Source organism: Macaca fascicularis, chromosome 3, assembly GCF_037993035.2.
Source record: "Macaca fascicularis isolate 582-1 chromosome 3, T2T-MFA8v1.1".
NCBI lineage: Eukaryota > Metazoa > Chordata > Mammalia > Primates > Cercopithecidae > Macaca > Macaca fascicularis.
In genome coordinates, this window is record NC_088377.1 from 93427778 (window position 1) to 93449263 (window position 21486).

The 21486-nt window shown below is 42.5% G+C and overlaps 1 protein-coding gene across 26 annotated transcripts in view; it reads left to right on the forward strand.

The window, feature by feature from the left end:
• The window catches only part of ELMO1 (engulfment and cell motility 1), a 582820-nt gene extending 562194 nt beyond the window's left edge, over positions 1-20626 (forward strand). For all 26 annotated transcript variants that reach the window (XM_074035218.1, XM_045387647.2, XM_005549784.4 and 23 more), the window contains 3 exons: positions 4834-4916; positions 13541-13618; positions 19227-20626. In XM_074035218.1, the coding sequence (XP_073891319.1) occupies positions 4834-4916; positions 13541-13618; positions 19227-19427 (362 nt within the window). In that variant the 3' untranslated portion in view covers positions 19428-20626. The remainder of the gene's footprint in view (positions 1-4833; positions 4917-13540; positions 13619-19226) is intronic.
• The last annotated feature ends 860 nt before the right edge of the window (positions 20627-21486 follow it).

A 21486-nucleotide genomic window follows, 5' to 3' on the forward strand; every position in this document is an offset into this window, starting at 1 on the left:
GCAATACTGTGCCTGAGACAAAAAAAAAAAAACGGCCTAGGAAGCTGAGGTTTCCTGCTGCAGGCCTGCCACCTTGGTTTGCATTTAATTCCAATTCTGCATTCTGCCTAGAGCAAAATAGCCACCTTTTGGAACCCTTAAAAGTCAGAAACCCCATTCCACTGGAAAAATGAGTCGTGCCTTTAATTAATGTTCAGTGTCTTTGCTCTTGCCATGTACCATTGCCCTCTCTTGAGACCAAGGCAGAGATCGTCTTGCGCCCCTTGAGTTAATCAGTGCTGAATACTGAGCTATTGATAAATCAAATAGTAAAATGGAGTTTTCTTAATACAGACAGTGCACATGATTGAGGGTGCCTCTTTGGCTGTCTTCTCCAAAGCTTTAGGAAATCTTTCATTTTGTGTTGCTTTTCTTTGTCAGGAAACTTGGCCTTTGAAAATCGACATCTTCTTACAGCCCCACCTTCCCCATATCCCTCCCAAGCTGACTTACAGGTTGTCATAGCCCCCAACACACACAGGACCCCATTGCTTTGCAGCCATGCCCTGGGTTCCTCACTGCCTCCCTTTGAAAGAATCTAGGCCAGCATTCCTCGCTCCCTCATCAGAGGGGGCAGGGAGGAAAGTGCTGGCTCACCCGCCCATGTGGAGATTAAGCCTGCTCCAGTGGATGCGGAGAGCGGCAACACAGGGAGGCACCGTAGGCAATTTGGGTCACCAAAGCACACAGAATAATTCAGGTCCCTCCATCTACAGAATTAACATTATCTGATTATTGATAATGGGAATAATTGCAAATGGCATTTATTGAGTGCTTACTATATACCAGGCCCTATGCTAAGGGCTTTACGTAAATTATTCTCAACAACCTAAAGAGGTAGATAATATTGTCCATATTTTACAGAAAGGAAACTGAGATACAGAAAGATTAAGTAACTTATTCAAAGTCATAAGATTAGTAAATAGTAAAGCAAAGATCTGAATGTAACTGTCTAACTCCATGGCCCAGATTTTCACCCACTACTGTATACTGCCTAGATTAAAAATCAACAGTGATCTCAGCTCCAGCATCAGGATTTAACTCTCAGAGCAACCATATGGGATAGATAATGTTAGAGTTACACATTGCAGACAAGGAAACTGAGGTTCTGAAAACTTAAGCCCAAAGTAGTAGTGGGCTAGTGGATGTAGAATTCAAACCCTGGCACTCTGATTCCAAAGGCACATCTCTCCCCACCATTCCATGTCATGTGGCTGATCTGCTAGGCCAAAGAGACCAGATTCTTCATGCAGCTATCCTGGGATCAGCCTGTACCTCCTCATATTTCTACCCACAGGAGCTTCTACTACGGAGCTGTGCACACAGCAAGAGCTCAAGCCTTCCTAGCTACTTCCTCTGAATGGTTTCTGCCTGAACTTGGATCTCAGTGATGAAAGCTGAAACTGTTTTCATCGTGGGTGGCCACATTTGCTTTTTCAGTAGTAGTTTTGTTTTAAATCACAATTAAACTTCCTTCCACGGGTATTAGCAATCAAAGAGTTTCCTGAACATCTGAAGTGATAACTACATTTAGGGCTGTGCTCAGCATGATTTAGGGGGCTGGCCCCTTACAAAGGGAGAAATCATGGCCTAACAAGGGAACATGGAGTGGAAGAAGAATCACTAAACCCAGCTCTTTTCCCCTACTAGCCTAGCTCTGTGTCATTGCATAATTGATTTCTTCCCTTTAGGGTCAGTCTTCCCATCTGTAAAATAGGAGTGTTGAATTAAGATGGTCTCAACCCAGCTCAAACTATAAAAAGCATAGAAAGAAATGAGGCCATGCCCCAGGGGGTAAATGTGGCGGGAGGGTTCGTTCTTCACTGGTGACCCTGATTCTCACAGATCTGGACCCCCCTTCTTTATAGTGCTTCCATAAAAAAGGCCTCATCAAAATGCTAGCCTGGCTTTGAAGTCATCAAGAGCTCCCTGCGGTCTCCTTAGAGTGTAGATTCCGGAGATATGGGTCTGACCCCTCTGTTTCTGCTCATGAGAATAGAGAGGCCAGCATTTGAGCCTTTCCAATGCCTAATCTTCTGGTGCATCTAGAGACAAACTATGCAAAAAGCAACCTTTAAAAGCTACACTGTATTTTTAGAACTTTTTGTTTTCCTTTTAGTCATAATCCTATGAATGATGTAGCAGCTGGTCTCTAGGACAAGGGACAATGCATGTTAAAAAATATACATGTACTTCCACAAAACCTAGTGAAAAAGTGACTCTTCTCCTTGGAAGCCTTTCTGTTAGAGATTCTGAAGACCACCCCCAGGACAGACTATGGTGTTACTCTTATCACATTCCATACAATGGGTTTTCAAAGCTAAGGGCTAACTTACCAATTGTAGACTGTGGACACTCTCTCTAGTTCATGGACCATGCTGTATATTATAACACAAAAACTTTCTACAAGGCACTTGTGACTCAAACTCTATTTGAATCTTGAGAACGTTTCTTAGAATGAGTTTGTTGACTATATCACATTCCCTTCAATGGTGGTTTTCCATTGGAAAGTTAGCCAACTTCCCAGAGTATCCAAATGTCCCTTCCTAGGGTAGGAATTAGGCAGCCAGATCAGCTACTGAGGGAAAGGAGGCCAGTTCTTGGTTATGAAAATGGATTTGAGGAGAACTGAAGTCAGTGTTCATGGTCAATGGTGGGTTCAGGAATCACAGAGACCACCCACAGGAAGATGCCAACCCCAAGGGGGTCAGGCAAAGAGGCAGAAAAGGGATCTGAGATCAGTCAGGTGGGGCTATATTGCTACCATGTGCTGCAGGGATAAACAACCCCAAAATCTCCATGGCTTGCACAACAAAAAGTTACTTCTCACTCACTTTATACAACATACACAGGTTGGCAAAGGGCTGCTCCATATAGTCACTCAGGAACACAGACCAGTGTGCACCATGTCTTCCATCTTCTCACTTCCTGTTTATTTCCAGCCCTAAGAATTGCCCTCTGACTATCGTCACCTTGTCTTCCCTGAGCCTCCTCTGCTCATCCATCCATTCCCTGAGCCTCTCCTGTGCCATCTGGATGGAACAGGTCACTCCTTCAGTTTCTGCGGCAGGGGAAGACAGAATGGAGGGCCTCCACCTAGAAAAGTAGCATTTCCTTTCACATTTCATTGGCTAAAATTAATCACATGACCTGACTGCAAAGGTTGCTGGGAAGTGTAGTTTTCTATGTGTCCAGAAGGAAAGGAGAGACAGCTATTCATAACTACAAGTAATGTCTACCAGAAGGGTCCAGAATCAGGTTGCAAGATGTGGTGAGATATGGCAGGGGAACCTACAGAGATTCCTGGAGGATTCATCACAACCCCACTCTTCTTAGGGTTACAGAGAGGCCTAGGAGTGTCAACAGATATGGACAAAGTTCTTAGTAATTTTAGGGCACCTGGAAAATGTTAGCATTTGAGGCCTTCTTGTCTATTGTTTTAATATTCTAGGAGTGTCAACAGATATGGACCAAATTCTTAGCAATTTTAGGGTACCTGGAAAATGTTAGCTTTTGAGGCCTTCCTGTCTATTGTTTTAATATTCTAGGTATTCTGTAATTTTATCCTTATCTCTCACCTTCACAACCCAGTTGCCCAATAAAAAGATGTGAGCTTTAACTATGAAATCTCTCATCATCTTCATCATTAAGAGAGTCTAAGGAATTGATTACTTGGCATTCCCACATATCCCAAATTCTTGGTAAAGCCACACTAGCCAGTGTGCATACCTTGATTCATAAACCCATGTGGGGCTGAAGGGTTAGGGATTGGAGAGGGGCAGATGACTTTGCATTACTTTAAATTAAGGTTCCAAACCATCCTATTGCCTTCTTTCTTTCAGTTGATCTTTTTGTTTTTAATTTTTTATTTTCATTTCATTTTTTGTAGAGACAGGGTCTCCCTATGTTACCAAGGCTGGTCTCAATGTCCTGGCCTTAAGCAATCCTCCTGCCTTAGCCCTTCAAAGTGCTAGAATTACAGGCATGATCCACTTACTGTTCCCAGACTCTTTCACCTGATCTTAACAAAAGTTTTAAGTGCACAAACCCTTCCATATATTTTCTTATCTTCCTCCAACTCCAGAGTAAGACATAAGATAACATCATTTTGTCTAACTGCATTATTTCCAGAATCCTGTATCAGAAAGGAATTCTCCCTTTGTTTAATTGAGTTTAGTTTTGTTGTCTGTAAAACAGGGATAATAAAACCTGCTTTACAGAATTAATGAGATGGCAGAGAAAGAGATTTTGGAGAGTGAGAGTTCAGAACTATTTAGAGTGGGATAAATTTTTTGAGGGAGGGCTGCTTTCTCTCATTATCCAAAAACTCAGAAACTAAATAGATGCAAATGCTATAGCAAGAGATACTGATATATGTAAAGCACTTGGCATTGCTCTTGTCACACAGGAGCCCTCTGTAATATCAGTATGAGTATCACTGTTGTTACTACGGTCACTGTTATTTCTACTACTGCTTCTAATGCCATCACTTCAAACAGTACTATGATGGGTGTTTTTTTATAGGTCTTTGTTTCACTGAACCAAATTCTGCTTACAAGCAAGTTCTTTCTCCCCAGGGATGCTTTTTATGAGAATATAAGATATATTTTAGTTTCTAGTCCTGGGACAGTACCTGGCTTCTCTTCCTCTTTTCCACAATCTTCTTTTCTCTTTTTGCAGTAGTTTCTGGGAATGACAACCACAGTAGCGGACCCAGTGCTTAGTCCTGCTTCTTTATTGACATTGAAGCTTTCACATGGTGTAGTTACTTGCATTTTCTTTTATGAATTGCAGTGCCGGTGGCAGATATCAAAGCCGTGGTGACGGGAAAGGACTGCCCTCATATGAAAGAGAAAGGTGCCCTTAAACAAAACAAGGTATGATTTCCAGATTATTGCAAATAACTCTGTTTGCCCAATGCAGTCAGCAACTGCAGCCAGCCCAGCCCTCCTTTATAGCAGTGTTTGTGTGTGTGCATGTGTTCCGACACACCTCTCTTACTCAGCTCTCCTGTTTCCTGTCCCGATTCCATTTACATCTCTTACCCTCATTCTTTCTCTTCCTGATGACTTTTCTGATGCTCACCATCTCTTCCATTCTCTCACTTCCTGTCTACTTCCAACCCTGAGAATTGCCCTTACTATTGTCACTTTGTCCTCTCTTGAGCCCCCTCTGCTCATCCATCCATTCCCTGGGCCTCTCCTCACCTCCCCCATTTATGTTTATTTCTCCCTTCTCCAACTTCCACCCCAACATCTTTCATTTTCTCCTGCTGTAATCATGCTCTTAATATCCTCCCCGGGCTCTCAGCGAAGCCTAGGACAGGCAGAGAGCAGCTGACTCAAAGCATCTTAGAAAAATTTAAAGGCCTGATACCCTTTAGCATTGTGGAAAGTAGGCTATGAAATATCTCCAACTCAGACTGAAGGAGAAAATTTTCCCAGAGGTGTGTATTAAGCCCTGCAATACCTTTCATACTGCAATACCTTTCACCATCCCCTCCTAGTTTACCAACCATTCCATTATCATTCCATTACAGAGGGCACAGGAGGGAACATTATTTGAAAAGATAAAAGAATTTCTCTTGCCCGCTGGAGAGGCCATCAGGGAGCCAGTTCTTTGTTTATGCCTCTTAGAATCTTGTGATCTATACCATTAATGAACAAAAGTATCCAGATTATCTGGAGTACCCAGATAATCTGGTACCAAAAATGTCACATAGAGCAATAGATTGCATCTTTATTTCCAGTGTCAGTGTCTAAGAGGGACACTAAAATGATATACAATCTATTTACCAATCAGAGTTAAAATAAATAGTTTCCACTCTGTAATTTCTATTGTTGTAAGACAAAGAGAATCCAGTTCTTTGCAGGATGGCCCTATCTATAGTTAAGGAAAAACAAAAGTGCTATGAAAATACTGTTCAGGAAGGCAGAGGGCAGGGGATGCAGCTGAAGAGGCTGATTGTAAGATCTTTCCTTCTTAAGTTCTATAAGTATAACTCGCCTCAACTCCATGGGAACTCCTACTTTGTTGAGCCCAGCACAGCACTGTCATGTAACACATTTGATTGGCAAGCATACTGATGGCAGGGTATGCCCAAGAGGCCAGGATCTATGGCCTCTCTGTTACACAGCACCGACGGGGGTTTCCGTTTCTCTCTTCTGCATGCTGTGGGGAGACAGAGATTCTATAGCTGAGCAGATTAGAGAAGCATCCTTAGCTTTAGCAGCAAATCTCCAGTTTTCATGGTTCGCCTCTTGTGGGGCAGACTTTCTTCAACACCAGCCAGGATTACCATATGCTGCCCATGTCAGGTATTCTCTCCACAATCTCGGAGAGCACTGGTTCTGCTTCAGCCAAGAAGGTCCCCACGTTTACATAACACTTGGGGCTGAGCTGGAAACAGTGTGGAGAAATTGGCAATAATAGGGGTCTGGGAGTCTGCAACCCAGAGAAGACCAGGAAGGGTGTACCTGGAAAAATAGCAACCTGCCAGAGTTCAAGTGTGCTAAATAAAGACAGGGAATTATGTAAAATAGGTGTGGAGGGACCACCTGTTTCAGCCCCAACATGTAAAGAGCTTGAGAGTTGTGCTCCCATCCTCACAAAAAGGAGAAGTGGGCCAGGTGCGGTGGCTTACTCCTGTAATCCCAGCACTTTGGGAGGCCGAGGTGGGCGGATCACGAGGTCAGGAGTTCAAGACCAACAGCCTGGCCCACATAGTGAAACCTCGTCTCTACTAAAAATACAAAAAAGTAGCCAGGTGTGGTGGCAGGCGCCTGTAGTCCCAGCTACTTGGGAGGCTGAGGCAGGAGAATCGCTTGAACCCGGGAGGCAGAGGTTGCGGTGAGCCGAGATCACGTCACTGCACTCTAGCCTGGGCAACAAGAGTGAAACTCCGTCTCAAAAAAAAAAAAAAAAAAAAAAAGCAGAACAAAGTGAAAATCAGCAAGTTTTCTTGGACCTATCCTAGAACTGAGGTTGAAGGCAAACCATCACCATGGAATGTGGAAAGTCAGATGTCCAAGAAGACATAATAATCCTTAACATGTCTGAACTTAACATGAAGATATCAAAATACATGAGTTATGAAACTGATAGAACAGAAAGGAGAAATAGACAAATTCATTACTATTAATATATCGGAGACTTCAACATCCCTCGGTCAGTAATCAATACACCAGGCAGGCAGAAAATCAAGAATATTGATAACCTGAGCAGCACCATAAATCAGCTTGATCTAATTGATATTAATAGAATAATCCACTCAGCAACGGCAGAATACACATCCTTCACAAGCTCAAAGGAAACATTCACCAAGATAGACCACGTTTTGGATTGTAAAACATGTCTTAAAAAATTTAAAGAACAGTAGTTATACAAAGTATGTTCTCAGATCACAGTGGAATTAAACTAGAAATCAGTAGCAGAAAGACAGCTGGAAAATCCCCCAAATATTTGGAAATTTAACAACACACTTCTAAATAACCCACAGTTCCAGGAAGAATTCCCAAGAGAAATTGCACAATGTTTCAAACTAAATAAAATGAAAATCCAGCTTACCAAAATGTGTGGGATGCAGTGAAGGCAGTGCTTAGAGGGAAATTTATAGCATTGAATGACTACATTAGAAAAGAAAAAATAACTAAAATCAATAAAGCTTCCACCTTAGGACACTAAGAAAGGAGAACAATTTAAGCCTAAAGCAAGCAGAAAAAAAAAAGAAATAATAAAATTTAGAGTAGAAATCAATGAAACTGAAATCAGTAGAGAAAATCAAAACCAAAAACTGGTACTTTGAAAAGATGAATAAAATTGATAAACTTTTAGCCTGGCCAACCAAGAAAAAAATGAGAGTCACCAATATAACAGATGTGGAGATGATTTCATTTGAACATGTGAGGTAGTATATTTGGCCTTCTTGTATCAGACTCCTCTCTACTTAAAGGAGACTAAAAAAGTAAAACCGAGTAAATGATGTTTTGCAACCTTTATTTTTCACGTATTGTCATGACACTCATAAAACACAGGATGGATGATGATGGATAGATGGATGATGGATGGACAGCTGGAGGATGATGGATGGATGGAGTACGCTACTGTAAACAGATAAGACTGCAAATAGAGGCTAGTTCCTGGGACTCACTGGCCCATATTTCTAGCTACCCTGGGCCCTTCCAGTCTGACATGAGGGATGATACTAGCAGAATTTCAAGCAGCCTGGCCCTTTAATTGGCAAATATATGGAATTTACTTGTTTTGCAATGTTAATAGCATTCATATATACCATGTCATCAAGCAAAAATATCAAAAGGCAGAAGGAAAGCCACAATTTTACCTGCTGAACCCCCCAACCCACACCCCTTTCCCTGTACTCCAGAGGTGCCCCCCTGTCTACCTCTGGGATTTCTGGGTAGGAAAGGGGGACCTGCAGCCTAAAAGGAGAATCGACCAAAATGTGTTCATAAGAGGTCTGTCAGTGCACAGTGGATGGACGATAACCAAGGCAAATTGCTGGCTCTGTGGACAGTGTTTCCAGCTGTGGAACAGCTTTTGACATTTTGTGCCATGAGACCCATGGTTAACTTAATGACCGAGCAAGGCAAACTGAGACATTGGCATCAGTAAAGGAGATAGTTCGTTAATGGCAGAGTGTTGGTAACTGATCATCCTCTCACCCACTCAGTCTCTGCTGATGTTCCCAGCAGGACCCTGAGAACAGAAAGAAGAAAATTGGTCCTTTCCCTTGGGGTGTCTGCTGCAGAGGCATTTGTTCATGTAGTCAGTCATCCAGTCAGCCAGCATGGGAGTGCCTGAAATAGCATAGGATGTAAATGGGGTAGCCGGGGTCCTGTCTTTCTGGAGCTTAGAGTCTACTCTGTTTAACAGAGGTCAGTGCAGCAGGCACATTTTTATGGAGACAAGAAATGCTGGGTTCTTCACACAGGGATCAGAAAATTTCTCATTGAGACTTGAAAAGAATTGCCATGAGTAGATGGAAATGCAGTTGGAAGGTTTAGATTTACAAGGATTAAGGATTCTAAATTCAAACTCTATAAAGATAAGCTGGTTTGTGGCTGTGTGCTTTAAGGTGGGCATTCTTGGTACTTGTTTGACTGGATTTGGGGCTTTTAGTTCAACAGTCAACATGAAACCACCAGAGTGAAGATTCATTGATTCAGATAGGAGTGTATTTGGTATATGAGAAGCTTCCATCTTCCTATTTGCCAGAATTAAGCATTTGTTTTTCTAGTGTGGTGCTTAAACCTGAAATAAGAAGCATATTCTACTGAAGCTGATGTCCTTGCATCAGTTTGAAAATCCTGGTCTTAGCCAGAAAGCCCTTTATTCACATTTACTTCATTCATCATCCACTCATTCATTCATTCAGCAATGTATTGAGCATCTCCTTTGTCCTAGGTGCCAGGAATCCAAAGATAAATATGACCTGGCCTCTGGTCCTAGGTGTCCAGTAGATAAAATTTATATTTAAATATGCAATTACAATTTAATATGTTTATGCCAAAAAAAATTAAACACAGAGGGAGCCTGGAAGAATTGAGAAAGGCCGATGCCGGAAATGGCATCTGATCTAGCTTTTGAAAAGGAATTGGCCAGGCAGAGAAGTGAGGAGAAGACTTTCCAAGAGGAGGAAACAGTCTGAAAAGGCACAAGGGCCTTTGCTCATGTGAACAGCATCCTCTAATTGGGAAACACTGAATTTGGACTATAGGATGGATGGGGATGAGGAGAAGAATGTGAGTTGGAGAACTCTTGGCCAGTTATGCTGCTAAGGTAGATGGGGGCTGGAGAGTTATAACTACCTGAAGAAGGTAATCTCTGTTGTGTACTACGTGAGTGAGTGGATGACATGAATGATTGGTTTTTGCCTTCTAAAATAGAAACTCAAATTCATAGATATCTGGGCAGTAATACACTATAGCTCTGAAATCTACTGCTATTTCTGTGACCATAATTTAACACCCACACACATGCCAAGTTATATCCTGTGTCTTTTATCAAAAGGTTTTGCCCTCATGATGACCTGGATAAATAGAGAACCAGCATAGTTAAGTGAATGCTAGCAAAATGGCCAAATGTGGTGCGTTACCCTCCAACAACATAAGGATTGACAGCCAACACTGCACACTGAAAATGTGTTGCATAGAACTCTACTCTTGTCATCAGTCAGTCCCTCATTTGACCCATGGAAGATGGCAGTCCCCAAACCCAGGAACCATTTTCCTGAGCATCCGCTGACACAGTGTGCCTTGTCATCTGTCCCAGGGCCAGAGCGTTGAGTACAAAGGTCAGGGGCCTCAGGGCATGAAAGGATGTTCGGTTTCCTCTGCCTCCACTTTCCCTAGAACTCAGGCTTCCTCCACATGACAAGGTGGCAAGCAGGCATCAGTGCAGCAGAGAATGGAGAGAAGCTGCTTCTAGATGTAATTTTTCACTGCATTAAAACCAGAGGAATAAAAGAGCTTCAGTCATGAGCAACAAAGCCCCTGAGCATTCGATGTCTAAGTGAGTGTTGTGGTGTGTGGAGGCAAGTAGGCCCTGAGAGGGACACAGATCAGTGACAGTCTACTCCTTCACCACCTGGCACCTTCTCCCTCATGGACGGTGTGGACAGGTGGCAGCTTCTGGAGTGTTAGCCTGAGAGGTGCCATTGCTCCCAGCTCTGCAGCCTCCCTGCTCCAAGTGCTGAAGAGCTGACCTTCACCAATGACTCAACAACAGCAAGCCAGAGACATCAATAAAACCCATTATAAGCGATAGCACCCTTTAACACAGACATGCAGCTCAGAGAATTAATTCCTCCCACCCCCTCCCAGGCAGCTTTGGTGAAATTAAAGTGGGAATTGACATTCTCACGAATTTCCCATTTCTTGCCTGTGTTTATCAGGAATCTAGGTCATGACAGTTCCGATCATTCACGTCGTGAGTGGTATATGTCATAGAAGGGCAAAGCCCAAAGTTCGCATGCTCCCTCCTTTTCCTTCCTTCTCCATCCCCCTGCAGAAGAGAAAGTATCACAGCAGTAACCACGCTGACACTCCGGTCTCGAGTGACTTCAGCATCCTGTCGGGAGCACATCTGGGCTGTGGTGCTGTTCACACCAGCTCCTGTCAGCCAGGGGTGATCAGCCACGTGATCTCCCTGAGCAGTCAGGCACTTGTCACCCAGGGTCAGCCCAAAGGGGCCTGGATGAACTTTACCTTTTCCTGTTTACCTCTGAGGGCCCCCTGTAATATCCTGACTGGTTGTTCAGAAGCAAAGTTCACTCCCTCCTTTTTCTCCAATCTCTCAAGTATGAGTCAGAGAGTTTGCCTAATAAATGACTTCAAGATTAGTGAAGAAATTGTCATTTTAATGAACATGACAAATCTGAGAATAATTTTTATGAATTTTTGAAATTATAGCATAGCATTTTGTTGAAAAAACAGTTGTAAGAAGAGATAATGACCTATGACCTGTCACCTTACCATAATTATTTTCATTTCCCATATTTCTTTCCAGTCTCTGTCCATAAGTAGGAATTATTCATAATTGTGATCAGTGTGTACACGGTGTTCATGTCTCATGCTTTTCTCCACTTAACTTCGGCTCCCCATAATTATCTTACTGAATGATTGACCAAACATATTTCCCTTGGTGGCAAATTTATGATATCTTTATTACCCAAAAGAGGGAGAGGTTAGTTTCTCATAATGTTCTTTCAGATAATAATATTTGGCTTTTGCTTTCTTTTGAATTTTTCTTTTGAAATTATCTCAGGCATAGCATCTCTGGTTCTTGATATGATTTTCATACTGATTTTTTTTAAAGGATGATATGAATTTATAGTACTAATAGTAAGTCTGTGACTCTTTTAATTTATAAATTAAAAGTCCCAAGAGAGATGGTTATGGAAACAGATGCTGTACTTAATGGCAAATTGTTTTTGTTTGCTTGTTTCAGCAAACTTCCTTTTTACATTATTGTCTTTACTGGGTAGGCCTGAGTCAGGGCCTAAAGAAGAAGAATAGAAAATGAGGAGAGCATTTTTGCAGAATAGCTCCCACTCCACGACTCAGCATTCTTTCCTTCCCTTGTTTCTATTTCTGTCAAGGTGAGGAGACCTTATGAATGTGAGATGCTGGTAGGTCTATCCTCAGAACAAGTCCTGCCACCTCTCATTGAGGGACAGCTGGAGGTGAACCAGACACTGAGAACTCCACGAGAGCCAGAAATAGTTAGATGATGGACTGTGTCGGGAGAGGGATGCAGCCACTTTGGAATAATTCTTTAATCCGTCTGAAATTCTGAAATCTGTAGGCACTGACCTCATCTTTTTGCCTTTTATCTTTCTGGAGCATTTTTGCTGTGAGTCACAGGTGAAAGACAAACTCTCTAACAGATATCAAGGTAGAGAATGATGTGAAGAGATCTGGCTCCCTAAGAAAGAATGCTTTGTGGGCAATTACTGAGCAATATGACTCTCAGATCACAGGAGGGGAGAGGGATGGTCATCCCTGGTGCCTAATAGAAGCACAGAGAAGGAAGGCATACTAGAACCTCCATGCTGGAACAGTGTAGAGCATTGGTTTGGATACACTTGGCCCTTCCCCTCCAGACTAGGAGTCCTCAGGATGCTGAGATGAGCTGATGATTCTCATCTTCTGCTGACCACTCAGACCACTAGAATGATCGTCCTACCCAGTATTGGTACAGCATGTACAGTCTGAGAAGTGTGGTTTAATGTACATATTAGACATGGCACTGAGTGCCTTGGCCATTGGTCATTCATCTGCAATGAAATGAAAATGTCACTTGGTCCCCGGACCTTTGGGGCCTGGCTAATTGTGTGTACTCCGTAAGTGATCACCAATGAGTGAGACCATGCTTCTCGATCATACCTTGGAGTCTCTGCTGGGTAAAACCTAAGCTTTGTGTAGCCTTTACTGTACAGTAGCTCAGAGGTCAAAGGACAGATGTAAAGATAATGGGTTCACCTAGAAGCCTCCTTACAGCTGGCGTAGCGTCCACATTTTAGTGAATTCATACTTCGGTGGGCCTCTCTGTCTGTCTTAGGATGATAGAAGGAAGGACAGCCCTTAATGCTGTTGATTGGGAGTTTACTGTTTTTTTGTGGCCTCTCTGGAAGGGAGATGCAAAGAAAGGAGAATAACACGGTTTTGGTGGCGGAGGCGGGGGCTGTCACCTTGGACACTCATTGAACCTCTCTAAGCCCCGCCTCGTAAAGGGGATGAAAACACTTGCTACATGGGCTGCATGTGAATTAAATGAGATGGTACACAGACCGCCCTGAATGGAGAGAAGGAATCATGCCGTGAACCTTGAAGAACATGGTTCCTCCTTCCATCAGCCTCATTGCAGCTCTGCTTGTCTAGACAAGCTGGCCCTGTTCCATGGTCAATGTGCAGCCATTTGCAACAGCAAAATGAAATGTGCCGATTTTCCTTAAGGTGCTGTTTTCTCTCATCTCTTGTAGGAGGTGCTTGAACTCGCTTTCTCCATCTTGTATGACTCAAACTGCCAACTGAACTTCATCGCTCCTGACAAGCATGAGGTAAGGGTCTCAGGGGGGATAATTTATGAGAGAATGTAATCTTTTCTCAAGAAAAATATTAGAAAGAAAGAAATTTTGCTTAAGAAAAATAGATCTGCCCAAAAAAATGACGCACCAAGGGGCATCTTGCTGACTTGGAGTAGAATAGAAACCTCTTGACAAACTGCCCCTTGCAACAGATTCAACTTCTTAGTAGCCTGGTAAAGAAAAAGGATGTAAAAGGCCTCAAATGCAGCAAAGGCATAGTTGTTAATCCAGAGAAAGAAGCGGCCCTGGTTACAGCTTTGGTTTTCATTGAATTTTTCGTTTTTGGTCTGGATTTTCCCAAGATAAACTGGTCTCTCTTCTTTAAAACATCTGAGGAAGTAGGTTTTCTACCAAATTTCTTTAAGCTATTTTAAGAGGTTTAGGGCTGTCTCTGCTGTTGGGATTTTATTTTCGAGATGCTTTTATTCCTTTCTGACATCTTGTTATATGTATAATTTGTTTCTCTTCTTGCAGCACGCTGTCAGCTATATTTAAAATATTTAGCATAAATCTAGGAAAATGCATTTGTAAGATAAAGTGGCAGTTATGGCTGATTTAACTTTCTTTTATAAACTGGAACCCAACATCATGCTTGAAACTTTTATTTTTAGATGATACCATTCAAATTTTTGTTTTGCATGTGGTTGTATAAACAGCTTTTAGAAAGGAAGAGAACATTTTAATAGAATCTGATTTTTGTTCCCCATTTCCCCTAGGACATTTAGCTCATTTAGAAGTTATTCAGTATCTGGTTTTCACTGGTTTGAAGCTTTTGAATAAAATTGTATATCCCAAAGAGAGAGGAAAGATTAGACACAAATCCTGCATTTAGAATGGTGCTTAAATATAATTCTGTGTCACTTGACATTTAGTTTGCTGAAGGGTAAGACTTTGTCTTCATCTTTCTGAAAATAGATACTGTGTCCTACTGTTTCTGTTTTTAAATAAAATTGCGGTTCTACACAGGCCACCATATTCAAGATGTATAGAGCTGTATACAAAACTACTTAAAATAGTAGAACTTTGGATGTTATTTAAATCTATGCAAGGCTGTTTTCCCCAGTGTACATTAATTCCAGATCAAGATAAATGCTCTGGGACTGCCAGATTTTTATTCATATCTGCCACTTCTTATAGATACAATGAAGAGAAAAATGCCATATGCTTGTGAACACTTTTAATTACTTCAGACCACTTTCCTCTCTATTACCTCATTTTATTTCCATAATTACAACATACAATAGAAAGTTCTATTACAGACATTCTCATTTATCAAATGAGCAGGGAGAGACCCCCCAGAACTGAATACCCTCAACAATAGAAAGGTTAATACAGTTGCCCTTGAACAGCATGGGGGTTATGGGCACCGACCCCCCACACAGTTGAAAATCTGCCCATAACTTTTGACTCCCCAAAAACTTAACTGTTGATAGCCTACTGTTGACCAGAAAGAAGACTTCCCCATAGCATAAGCAGTTGATTCACACACATTTTGTATGTTATGTGTATTATATACTGTATTCTTACCGTAAAGTAAGCTAGGGAAAAGAAAATGTTAAGAAAATCATAAGGAAGAGAAAATATGTTTACTATTCATTAAGTGGAAGAGAATCATCATAAAGGTCTTCATCCTTATTGTCTTCACATTGAGTAGGATGAGGAGAAGGAAGAGGACAGGTTGGTCTTGAGGTCTCAGGGGTGGCAGAGGCTGGAGAGGTGGAAGAGGTGGAAGGGGAAGCAGGAGGGACAGGCACACTTGGTGGAAGTTTTACTGAAAAAAAAAAAATCCATGTATAAGTGACCCACACAGTTAAAACCCATGTTGTTCAAGGGTCAACTATAAGTATAACGACCCTGGCTTACTCTCTGCCAGGCACCATTAATGCTTTATATGTATATTTCACCCCAGTTAACCCTCATATAACTCTGAAAGAATCCCCATTTACTAAAAGAGGGAAATGAGGCAAGAGAGCTTCAGAAACGTGTTCAGGGTCACACAAGTAGTAAGAGACGGAGCTGGGATTTAAACACCGGCAGCCTTGCTCCAGAAGCCCCTCACTTAACCCCTACACTGTGGAGCTAGGAAGAGAAGGAGCAGGCACTGAGCTCGCACATTCCTGGCAGGCCCATCACTCAGCTTCTGCAGTCACCAACTCATGGCCAATCTGGTTCATCTGTGCTCCCATCTACTCTTCCACCATCACCCATGATTATTTTGAAGCAAATCTGGATATCACTTTATGTATAAATATTCCTGTATGCATCTCCCAATAATAAAGACTCAATTTAAAATCTGTAACTGCAATACCCTGATCACAAATAAATTAATAATGTGGTATTTATTTATTAAACCATGTGCCGTCAATTTTCAGATTTCTCTAATTGTCTCATTTATGTGTTTTTTTCTTTCATACTTTGTTCAAGTCAGAATGCAAATAAGATCCATGCGTAGCAGTTGGTTGACATGTTTCTTAGGTTTCTCTGAATCTACAGATTTCTCTTTCTCTGTCTCTCACAATCATGAGCATGTGCCTTTTTTCCTTGAAATTTATTTATTGGGAAAAACAGGTCATTAAACCTGTAATGTTAATAGTCTAGACTGTGCTGATTATAAGTTTATATATTAGCTTACTGTTGCTGTTGTAACAAACTGCCACAAATTTAGTGTTAAAGAACACAAATTTATTATCTTCCAATTCTGGACTTCAAAAGTCAAATGTGAGTATCCTGGGCTAAAATCAAGGTGTCAGCAGGGCTGTGTTCCTTTCTGGAGGCTCTAGGGAAGAATTTTCCCTTGTCTTTTTCACTCAAGAGTCCACCTGCACTCTTTGGCCTCCATCCATTGCAATGGCCGGTTGAACCTTTTCATCACATCACTTCAGCCTCCTCTTCCATAGTCGGATCTCCCTCTACCTCTCACTTCTCTGACTCTGACTCTTCTTCTGTTTCCTTCTCTCACTTTTAAGGACCTCTGGGATTACATTGGGCCTGCTTGGATAATCCAAGATTATCTCTCTATTTTAAGGTCAGCGGATAGCAACCTTAAGTCCCTTTTCCACAGAACCTGACATATTCTCAGGATCCAGGGAGTAGAATGTGGGTATCTTTGGAAGGCGGGTATTATTGTTCTCACCACAACCTGCAGTATAATTCATATATTCATCTGTCCCCTGTATGTCCTATGAATTGTAGTTAAAGGATTAATCAAATTCAGGCTCCCTTTCTAAGCAGTAGCAGTGGTGTTTGTACTTTCATGGTGATTTCTTGCTCCCCTTTCTTGGATGTTAGCAGGCACTGATGATTGTTGTCTGGATCCTTGGAACCATTAGAGGTTGCAAAAGGTTGATATCCTAATTTTATAATTCCTTCTTTATTTATTAAAGGGATAGAGAGAAACTGGCCTCATCAACTATTTGGTTATCCTAAAGTTATACAATTTACATATGGTAGGCAGGATAAATACTTGATTCTCTTTACCAGTTTTCAAAATAGTGTCTTTCAAAGAAGAACAATGAGGCATTTGGGGGCAGGAGTTGAGTAGGAAATCATGCATTTAAACAGAATTATGTCTCAATATGTTGCAGTTACTGTCATTATTAGTTTCTTAGTTATCTAGTCTGGAATAAATAGGAACACCATTGGGTTGGCATCTGAGTCCTGTTGGGAGGACCCCTTATGTCTTTGACAACTTTCTGGCATTCTGGTATGATGGGGTGCTCCAGGTTTATCTTTGTTTCCTGCCTTTTCTCTGTGGAGCCTTTATTACTTGTAGTGGGAAATGGTATTTAGTGACCAGAATCTAAGCATGAGGTATGTTTATGGTCATTGCACACCATGGTGCAATGGTTCTTGGTTGGTCATTATTTTATTTTTTAGCCCTTTCTGGGGACAGAGCTAGGAGGGTTTTTTTTTTTTTTTAAGATAAACTACATAATGATACTGATAGTTCCAACTCAAATTCAGTATCAATACTACAGGGTTTTTATTTATTGGTCGATGTACTTTCAAATAAAATTTTCTGTGCCTGTTGTTTCTAAAAAGAAACACACTGCAGAAATGGATGGTTAGACATGTTCAGAATCAGATCATGAGGACACTAATTCTTCCAGAAATCCCTTAACACGAAATTGATGTTTCGATGGGTTAAATGCTTTGGCTGAGATCACCTAACCATGGTAGAACGAAAGCCCTCCAAATCAACGCTGCCCTCCTCAAACACGGATCTCAGAATACACCCATTGTGCACCTCCTCAGCTTAAAAAGTAGGACCACCGATGTGCATCACGGAAGATTTCTATCACATCATAGTGACTGGAGATTTATATAGTGTTTTTCTGTATACTTTGGGTACTTTTATGTTGAGATCTGCTACCATGGAATACAATCCAGATAACCACAGTGCCAAAGTAGGTTAAGGAGGGTCTGGAATTGCCACTTGACCTAGTGAGGCAGAAAAGTTGGGAATCTGAAGTGCATGGTAGAAGGAAGATCACTTGAACAAAATAGGAGAATAATTGCTGTTATAGAATCCTATACAGGACTGTTAGAAACCTAACTCCAGTGTGTGAGTGGAGCCCAGCATCCAGAACGCCAAGCAGCTTTCTGTGATGCAGCAGGGGTGCCTCTTCCACCAGGTGTCATGGTTCTCTGTCCAGGTCAGTACAGAACTCCAGCCTCTGGGAGAGAAGCTAACAAGAGAAAAGCAGGTCCTCAGACAAGGCACAGTTCCTCCTTCTCCCTCAGAGAGATCATAGTCTCCTGGAGAGACAAAAGGCTATGAAAGGAGAAGAATCAGACTCTTAGTTGGGGACTCTGAAGGTCTTTCCAAAACAGATAATGTCCCCAGGGATCAGGCCCCAGAGACCTGGTGAAAAGAAACCTTAGGAACTGGAGACAAAGGCTAAAGAGGTCCCCAGACAGGCAGCCAACCCTCCTCCCATTAAGATTGCCCAATAATTTTAACCATTTTGGCTGCTAGACACTGGGCAGCAGAAGGCTATTTCCTAGCCCTTTAGCTGAGAAACACCAAGGTGGGACTACTGTTGGCCATTGGCTCCAGGGTGGGACAGGGCTGTCATTGTGAATGCTAGGAATCAGACAAGACAGGCAGAGATGAGATACTAGACTAGGAGCCATGACTGGAGTCAGAAAGAAGCCAGCTTCACCTGATGTTGAGTCCAGGACTGGTAGATTCCACCAATACCTAAAAGTCATAGACTACCACATAGGTGTTACATTGCAAGTCATGGAGAACTCCAATCCTCAGCTGTTACGGAGAGCCATTCTTTGCAGAGAAGAGCACAGGCACTGGAGTCAGATTGCCTGGGTTCAAATCCCACCCAGTCTATGTAGTACTGAGTCACTTAACTTCTCTGTACCTCAGTTCCTTCACCTATAAAACAGAGATGATAACAGAAGTATCGACTTTATATTGAGATGTTGTGAATATGAAATGACGAAGTAGGCAGAGCACTTAGCGCAGAGCCTACTGGGTGATGAGTATTCACTGTTAGCTATTTTTACTATTAATACTTCTGCAATTGCCACGAGTAATGATCGCTGTTGCCTCCCTTCCTGCCAGTACTGTATCTGGACGGATGGACTGAATGCGCTACTCGGGAAGGACATGATGAGCGACCTGACGCGGAATGACCTGGACACCCTGCTCAGCATGGAAATCAAGCTCCGCCTACTGGATCTGGAAAACATCCAGATCCCTGATGCACCTCCGCCGATTCCCAAGGAGCCCAGCAACTATGACTTCGTCTATGACTGTAACTGAAGTGGCCGGGCCCAGACACGCCCCTTCCAAAACTGGAACACCTAGCTAACAGGAGAGAGGAATGAAAACATGCCCACGCCTTGGAACCCTCCTTTGGTAAAGGGAAGCTGTGGGTCCACACTCCCTTCAGCATCACCTCTAACCCCGACAACTTTCAGCCCCTAGCTGGCATCTTGCTCACCACCCTGATTCTGTTCCTCGGCTCCACTGCTTCAGGTCACTTCCCATGGCTGCAGTCCACCGGTGGGACAAGAGCAAAGCCTACTGCTAGTAAGAAGGCCAAAGGGCCCTTCCATCCTAGCCCCCCGCAGGCATGCCCTTCCTTCCCCGTGGCAGGAAAGCCAGCAGCCCCAGACTGCCCCAAAACTTGCCCACCAGACCAAGGGGAGTGCCCCACGGCCCCTGTCTGGAGGAAATGGCCCAGCTATTTGGTAAGAAGACCAAACCCCACATCCTCCTTTCCCCTCTCTCTAGAATCATCTCGTACCACCAGTTCCACTTGAATTGAGATCTGTGCTCAAATCTCCTCCCACCTCCCTCCCTGCTTTTGCCTTGCTCTGTTCCTCTTTGGTCCCAAGAGCAGCAGCCGCAGCCTCCTCGTGATCCTCCCTAGCATCAGTTTCCCGAACAGTCCACAGGTCCCACGCCCACTTTGCGTCTGCACTGTGATCGTGACAAATCTTCCCTCCTCACCAGCTAGTCTGGGGTTTCCTCTCCCTGCCCCAGGCCAGAACTGCCTTCTTCATTTCCACCCACACTCCCAGCCTTTTAGCTGAAAGCACAAATGGTGAAATCAGTAGTCTCGCTCCATCTCTAATAGACTAAACCTAAATGCCTCTAGGACAGGCTGTTGCTATCCAAGGGTTTGGTGTTACCTTCTCCTGGGAGGTCCTGCTGCAACATGAGTTCCACAGGATGGTCAAACTGTCAGACATCCAAGTTTACATCATTGTAATTATTACTGGTATTTACAATTTGCAAGAGTTTTGGGTTAGTGTTTTTTTTTTCTTTTTTTTTTTTGGCTTTGTTTTTGTACAAAAGAGTCTAACATTTTTTGCCAAACAGATATATATTTAATGAAAAGAAGAGATACATAAATGTGTGAATTTCCAGGTTTTTTTTAATTATTTTAATCCCAAACATCGTCCTGAAAATAACATTCCCTTAAACATGCTGTGGAATAAAATGGATTGTGATGATTTGGGGAGCTGGTGTTTTGATTTAGTAACTTAGGTTCTTGCTACTAAGTCATCAGCATCACCTAGGAGCTTGTTGGAGATGCCAGCTCTTCAGCTCTGCCCCAGACCTGCTGAATTCGGTGATGTGTATGTACATTGGTTTGAAAAACACTGCTGTGGGAAACCCTCCACCTTTACTAGGTCACCATAGGCTCAGATTATCAGTGGAGAATGTTACTTCTAAGAAGACCATCTCTACTCACTGAGAATATCAGACCCACTGTATGAAAATATCTATCCCTTTTACATTGTTGTCTCTTGACCATGACTTTCTCTTCTTTTTCTTTCTTACCATGATATAATTTATAGAGTGGGTCAAATTAAACACATCACAACTTTGAGGAAGTACATTTAGCAGTGAAAAGAATGCAAACCCACAGACCTGAAATAAATTAAGCCAGAACTAAATAAATCTAACTGTGGATTAATTATGGGTCAGAGCCCAGCGAAGGATGTTTCTTAGGTCATTTCCACTGGAGGCATTATCAGGATTGTAAACTTCCAGCCCTGGGAGGGATGTCAGAAGGGTCCAAGGTGCAGTATTAAGTGTGGTGCAGCACAAGCCACTCTGGCCTCACAGCACAAGCTGTGGAAGCATCCAGGTCATTGCTCTTTACCGTCATCAGGATGTGCAATTACAGATTGACCTGGGTTGAGATGATATGGTCCAGAGCACTGCATGCATTGCAGGAAAAAAAAGTCCTTTGCAATCCAAAGCCATTCACAGGAGTTCCTTCTTCCCATCAGAGCACTCACACCTGAGTGTTGAGCTGTTAATTCGTTGATCATTAAGCTTCGATGTTATTAACATGTACTTGCTG